General features: G+C 37.4%; 1 protein-coding gene across 1 annotated transcript; it reads right to left on the bottom strand.

Annotated features, from left to right (window-relative positions):
• Window positions 1–205: 205 nt before the first annotated feature.
• LOC126755141 (protein gooseberry) lies at window positions 206–6,705 on the bottom strand. The gene is made up of 2 exons (XM_050467507.1): window positions 6,651–6,705; window positions 206–1,894 (listed from the first exon to the last, which is right to left on the bottom strand). Exons 1-2 carry the CDS (start codon window positions 6,703–6,705, stop codon window positions 387–389), a joined length of 1,563 nt encoding a protein of 520 aa, XP_050323464.1. The 3' UTR covers window positions 206–386.
• Window positions 6,706–7,485: the final 780 nt, after the last annotated feature.

The raw sequence follows: 7,485 nt of genomic DNA, 5'->3' as shown, positions 1-7,485 counted from the left end.
ACAAGTAAAAATAGAACTAATACATGTATTTTATTTTTCAAAATTGCTTTTATTGGTTTGACGAAATTTTCATAACTAAACAACGATTAATTACTTAAAATCTAATTAACTTAAATAGTAAATATCTTAAGAAATAACTAATACCAAAATAATTATAAAAAATACAACAAAAGTACTCAGTCTTGAGCTCTACAAAATGCCCATACTTCATATATATATTCAGATTGTCGAGGCACAGGTATAATTTAACGATTCAACTGGATGAGTGGTCCCGTAGTTTCTACACTATAATAATTATATAAGTTCTTAACTGATTTAGAGATGCTACAGTCTTACAATATAATTGCTAGAACTTTTTTGCTGCAGGATTTCCATTTATTTTCGACTTAGAAACCGAAATACGGATAGGCTGCTGCGCTGGCTGCCGTTTTGTGCTCGCTCATACCCTGCGTATAGCCACCCATGTGATTTGCGCCCGACGAGAAGAACGAGCCGGGGAAGTTGTACGAGTCCCATGACGACATAGCGGGATGATGGGAGCCCGAAGCAGCAGCCGAAGCGAATTGCGAGCGCAGCTGCTCAGCTGAAGTGGCAGCGGTGAAATTGCTGCTGGCGCCCAAGCCATAAGCTGTGGAGGATGTGGCATAAGCCGCCGAGTTGGTTGCGGCGGTGGCTGCTGCCGAGCTGCTATTGACAGCCGCCGATGTAGCTGAGCTGGTTGCGGTGGCCGATGGCATGCCATAACTTGAGCTGTGGCTGTAATTGTTGTTGGCGACATCGTTGTTGTTGTTGCTGCTGACGGTAGCGCCTGCCTGATGCGCTGGACTCAGTGAAGCCGAACTGGCGGCGCTACTTGTTGGCGACATAGACGCCACCGAACCGCTTGAGTGAGCAAAATTCTGATGCGGTTCAAAGACATTGGTGGCGGCAGCAACGGCTGCGGCTTGTGTGGCAGCGCTACTGCCAAATGTATTCCAAGCTTGACTGTATAAGCCCATTTGATGCGTGTGATTGTGCGACAGCGCAGCGGCCGAAGCGGACATGGTGTGTGCAGCAGCAGCGGCGGCGGCATGGTGATGGTGATGCGCATGATGATGTGGATGATATGGTGAAGCAACGGCGGCGGCGCTAGCAAACCCGGCCGAGCTGAGTCCACTCGCGGTGCTAGCGGCAAAGCTGGATACTTGCTGTGTGGTGTTCAGCTGTTTGCGCAAACGCGCACGTCTATTCGAGAACCACACCTGTACGCGCGCCTCTGTCAAGCCGGTGCTCTGCGCCAACTCTTCACGCGTATAAACATCTGGATATTGCGTGCGCGCAAATATGCGCTCCAATGCATCGATCTGATCGTTCGAGAAGGTTGTGCGCGAACGACGCTGCTTGCGCTTCAACTGTACGCCCGGCTCGGCATCATCGTCACTCTCATCGCCAGAGCCATTCGATAAACCGCCAGCGCCGAGTATGCCATCAATGGAGTGCGCTGAACTGCCTGACTCAGAGTGTGCACCACTATGGCCGCCACGCAGTAAGCGACTGATTGAGCTTACGGAAGGCGCGGTATTCTTATCGCATAGACCGCACTCAATGAGCTTAGCGCGTATTTCCCAGCTGAAAATGCCGGGATTGGCATTACGCATCTCCTCAATTTTCGACTCAATATCCGGTGTGGCGACGCGCGGCTTGCTACCGCCAATAACGCCTGGACGTATGGAGCCGGTTTCCTGGTAGCGATTCAGTATTTTCGAGACGCAGCCATGTGAGACGCGCAATTGGCGTGAGATGACGCATGGCCGTACGCCGGCAGCGGCCATTTCGACAATTTGACGACGTATGTGATTGGGTAGCGGGCGACCATTGATGAAGACGCCGCCGAGTTGGTTGACGCGTCCTTGTCCTGCAAGTAATGGTAGAGAAAATGTTTAAATTAGTTTTGTGGTGAGTTTGGTGTGTATAATTGTTAGAGTGGTGTGTTTTAGTAAGCGTTACGGGCTGTAGAGATATTTTTAAACATTATTTGTCTATATTTTTTTAATAGGTTTTATTATTGCGTTTGTTGTCTAAAGAAGTCGTCAGCGTCTGGTGAGTTTGAGGTGAATTTTTTTTTCATTATGGGCGCAGCACTGTTGCCAGCGCGTTTAAGCAATTCATCTAACTATACGTTCATTTTGGTCATCTAATATTGAGTTATACAATGTGCTCAGGGCTTGCGCAAGCGCATGTGTGGTAGCCTGTCATGCCTTCCGTAGTTCAAGCACACAATGCAGCCAACTTAAGCGCGTTCATTTGCTTTGTGTGTGTGCTCTATTTACCATATGTTTAGACAGAGGCTTATTACCTTTGTACCTTTGAACGCGCTGCTAAGAGAATTGGACTTAGTGAGCGCGCTTACTGAAATCTGTGCTCAAACAAGCGACGCGCTCAGCAATGCTCTTAGACTTCTGAGGCAATTGTGGCAACTCAATTAGTTGCAAAGTGGAGCATAACGGTATAATGCAATTATTTGCAAGACAATGCGAAATTTTCCTAGACAAACTGTCTGGTTTTGTTCTGCATATTTCTAATATTTTTCTTTATTTTTATTATTATTGTAGCAGCTCATCCGTGTGAGCGCGTGTGCCTTTGCACGAAATCTTAATACTCATTTATGCTATTGTGACGGCATAGGATTACTTTAAGCGCACTTGAGTGCCAGCGCATGCGTGTTTGTATGTGCGTATGTGTGCGCGCGCTTGAGTCTATGATGCGATCAGTTCGCACGATCGCATTTAAATGCTAAAATGAATGCAAATTTCGCATTGTAAAATAATAATATTTGAATAATTTGCCAGGCGCACACACAACAACAATTACAATACAAAAACAAATGCGGCAATGTAAGCCGCAAACAAAAAGCCAATTGCTGTGGTTACAGCGCGCGCCGGTGTAGTTGTTTATGCAACGCGCCAAGCGTATGCGAAAAACAAATCGAAATGAGCAACAAATTTAAATTGTATGGAAGTTAATGCGGCAGAGTGAAATCAAACGTGAACGAAATGCAAATGTAGTTTTGTTAAACCGACAGGCACAAGTTGTGAGCGTTTGACCAGCTGCGCGGTTGAGCGCTAATAACGAATGCGAAAATATAAGAAAATCATGCCACAAAAAAAACGTAAAATAAAGCAGCCGCAGATGCAGCGCTCATGTCAGAGGATCACTCAAACAAAGCGCGCGGCTGCCAAGTGACGTTAAAGCGCAGACTTGAAGGCTGCCTGCAAGGTGGGACTAATAACTCAAGCGCGGCCTGGCAGGTCTGCAGCGGTCGCTATGACTGCGCTACAATAAGCTTACAAAGCAAACTAATAAGCCGCGCGCCGCCCGAAAAATTAAAGCGCTGCGTCGGTGCGTTTTGTTCTTTCACACTCCACACACTTTCAGCTCCAGCTGTGCGGACTAATAAAATTCCAGAAGAGCGCGCAAGCGACGCGCAACCACGCGAAATAAAAGTAAAAATCATAAAAAATATGAAAAACGGACAGCGCAAGCGCAAAAACGGCACAAATATTAGTAAATAAAAGTAAAAATCATGAAAAAAATTTACGAAAAAAATCAAAGTAAAAGCAATGCGGAAAAATATGGGCAAGCGCGGGCAATACATGCACACACGCGCGCGGTAATGTAGCTGAAGGCGCAGCCAACGCCACTGCTCTTGCTGATGAACGTGCTGTGCTGTTGCTATACACAACAACAACAACAAGAACACCAGCAAAAGCGTTGCAGCGTTGCTGGGGATCATTGCAAGTGTCGGCGGCACAAGCGGCGCAAGAGCGCGCGATCGCTAGATCAAAGACTTTGCCGACGCGCCAAAACGTCTGCGTTGTACGCAAAGCAAAGAGCAAATCGTGTGGCACAACTTGGCAGCAACAGCTTAAGTTGGTGAAGAAAGCTGCCAGCACACGGTAGGTGCCAGTGGCGGAGGTTGTGGCTATGACAGGCCGGCGCAGACGCGGAACGGCAGCTTGGCACAGCTGTGCGCGGCTAAATTGTTCTGTAGCCGCTGTGTCTTCTTACACTCATTTGATTTTTGATTTTCTCTCTTTGTGGTTCGTTTTTTCGACTTTGCTGCTGTTGTTGTTGTTGCGATCGCAATCAATAAGCCACAAAGCTGATCATGATTATTGGAATTTTAGTTGCTTCGCTGCGCTCGGCAAGCCACGCGCACCCACCGTATTGAGTGGTGTTGCTGGACAGCGGCAAAGCGGCGTAATGACGAACTGACTGCCAGTTGGCAGGTAAATTGCGTGTGTGTGTGTGTGTGGCGTAGTGTAGCGCGCTTGTCGGTAACTTGTCGCCGGCAAGAACGTATGAGTTTGTATGTGTTGCTTTCTGTTGTAGTTTTTTTGTTATCTGACTGAATTGGAGCGCATTTGCGCTGTTTGAGTTTTTTCGATTCCTTTTTAAATTTTTTTTTACATTTCTTTTATTTTCTCTCTATTTTCTAATGTTTAATGAAAATCGCTGTCTTAAGCTGCTCACCTTTGCTATTGAAAAGCGACTTTCTTGAATGGTCGCAGCAGTGACTTGTCTAAAATTTTCTTCTACGATTACTCTTTGTTGCGCTTGTTGTTGTTGCTGTTATTATTATTACCCTTTTTTTGTTGCGTACATTCACTTGTATGGCATGAGTTGTGAAATAATAACGAAAATTAGTTAAAAATTGTTTATAATTGGAAATGGATGTTCACACCAGACCATTTGGCGCTGCGTATCGTATGTGTATGCATGTGTGTGTGTGTGTAACTCTTTTGCAAAGCAGCCTTAGCACGAAAAAGTATTAAGTTTGACTTGTTGGTAAGTGCCATTGCTGGCTATGAAGCAGGTTTTTGAAGTGTAATAGAAAAAATTGTTGGTGTATTCAGCAAATTTTAGAATTATTTGAAGATTTTCGAAAATTTTTGGATATTGTAAAATTAGTTTTGACTTTTTTGACAAATAATTCAATATAATTTTTTTGTGTTTTAGTTGAGTTGTATGCATAAATTATTTTTTTTTTATGTATAGAAAATATTTTTATTAGATTTGAGAGCATAGAGATTTTAGGTTTCAAGCATTTTTTAAAGAATTAGAAATTTTTAAAAGAATTTTAGTAAACTTTTTTGAAGATAATTTGCTTTCATATGCATTTTTGAGTTGAAAATATTTTTGTTTTAAGATTTATTTAAATATTTTTTTTTTCAAATTTATTTGTTGTTGTTTATTTTTTTATACAATATTTTGATTTTTAGTTTTTTTTTAATAATTTTTTTAATTTATTAATTATTAACTATTTTTAATTTTAATAAAATATTTTAATTTAAATTTTTATTAAAATATTCTTTTTTTAATTTTTCTTATGACCCATTTTAATTTATTATTTTTTATAACATTAAATGATTTTTTATTTTGAATATATATTATATAATATTTAATCAATTACTTAGAAAAAAATATTAGTTTTAATAAAAAAAAATATTAGAAAATATGTAGTCTTTTTCAAGAATTTTTATTTTAAAATTGAAAAAATATTTTTTTTCATTTAATTTTTTTTTAATTTTAAGTTTAAAAATATTTTTTTCGTTAACTTTACATCCAAAAATTTTGTTTTTTTTTTAATTTCTCATATATTATTTTTTTATATTATTTTTATGGAAAATGAATATCAGAAAATATTAAATTTATATGCAAGAAAATTGGTTGTGAGTATTGAAAAGTTATTATCTTTTCTATTTTAAACAATTAAAAATTAAACAAAATCATTTGCTTTACGTTTAAAAATATTTTTTCCTTAATTTTTCCTTAATTATTAAAATATTTGATATTCTAAATAAATATTTTTATGAAACTGAAAAAAAATTAATAAAACCAAAAATATGGCAAATTGTATTTTTTTTAATTAAACGAAAATAGATATTAGAAAATATGCGATTTTATATACATGAAATTTTGTTTTAAATATTGAAAAAAATTTTTTATTTTAAGTTTATTTATTTAAAATATTTTTTTTTAATTTATATTAAAACATGATAGTATTTATTAGAAAATATGCAATTTTTATTCAAGATATTTTGTTTTAAATATTTATTTTTTAATAAAAACATTTTTTTTATTTAAATTAATTTATATAAAAAGAAATTTCTTGAATATTACGAACAAAAATTTATTTATTTTTTTTTATTATTATTTGTTAAAATTAACGTCTTCCTTATTATTACTTAAGTTAAATTGAAAAAAAAACTCATAACGTTATATTTTTAAATTAATAGTAGAAAAAATAAAAATTTTAAGTCAATATTTTTTAAGAGTATTAAAATTTTTTTGTATTAAATTTAGTTTTTTCATAAGTTTTTAGAAATATTGTGAAATTTAGTTTTTTCTTAATTTTTTAGGAATATTTAATTTTTTTATTTTATTTAGTTTTTTTTTTTAAACATTTTTAAGTAAAAAAAATCTGTTTTTTATTTTATATTAATATAAATTTTTAAATAGTATATTTTTTTATAAATTTTTTATTTTTCTTTAAATTTTTGTCTTATTTATTTAATTTTTTTCTTTCAAAATTACTACCACAGCCGGCTTCGCTCACAACCAATAATAATAATTTTCTAAAAAATAATAATAAAAACACGCATAATTACCTTGAAAGGGATATCCAGCAAAGTACGGTGTCATATTCAATGTTGAGACTGTCATTTTCTTATATTTCTCCAAATGTTTTTGTTAAATTTGCTTAACACAAATCACTCGCTTCAAGCAAAGTTGCGCATAAAATCTCCAAAAATTTATAATTTTTTTATCACTAAGTTTTTTCTTGTGTTTTTGTTGTTTATTTTTTTGTTGTACACAACACAATTTGTTAGCGGATTTTAGTACAAAAACGTTTTTCGACTGTTATTTACAACAACTCACAACTTAAACAAGCGCAGAGTTCGTTTTATTTCGCCAAATCGAACACGTCACGTGCGCCACCCAATAAGCGTTTATATCAAATATTTGCACAGAAATTTCCAAAGCGAATTAGCGCAACAGACGACACTTTTCCTACGAACATATAAATTGTACTTTGATCTGCAGTCTATATATATATAACTATGTTTTTCCTAAGCTACTGAGAGCGTCGCAGTTGACTCGTGTGTGTTACTTGCTGAAAATTCACTACATCAAGTGTGTGACTCGTACGATTGCCAGCTTGAAACTGATTTTGAAACGGTCAGTCCGAGCACCAGCACGCTTTCTTGAGATTCTCAGACGCAGTTGTGCGCGGCCAGAAGACAGCAAAAACACAATTTACAATGAGAAAGCAACAAGAGCTACGTGTGAAGCAGTGAGCGGCCACTGAAGCAGCGCTTGTTGCTGTTGTACGCCAAACAGGTAAGTCAACACTCGCTCACACTCAAACGCTCTCTGATGGTAGTGTGAGCGAGTGAGTGAGCAATAGTTTGTGTTGTGCAACAACTACCAGTTAACCACAAG

Source organism: Bactrocera neohumeralis, chromosome 4 (assembly GCF_024586455.1).
Source record: "Bactrocera neohumeralis isolate Rockhampton chromosome 4, APGP_CSIRO_Bneo_wtdbg2-racon-allhic-juicebox.fasta_v2, whole genome shotgun sequence".
Lineage (NCBI taxonomy): Eukaryota > Metazoa > Arthropoda > Insecta > Diptera > Tephritidae > Bactrocera > Bactrocera neohumeralis.
Note: the sequence above shows the minus strand (reverse complement) of the source record. Positions and strands in the feature narration are given on the sequence as shown.

Coding starts and splice junctions, on each gene's coding strand:
- LOC126755141 (XM_050467507.1), bottom strand. CDS start 6,705: ATGACAGTCTCAACATTGAATATGACACCGTACTTTGCTGGATATCCC. Junction 1,895..6,650: donor TGCTGGATATCCCTTTCAAG/GTAATTATGCGT, acceptor CATTACTTGCAG/GACAAGGACGCGTCAACCAA.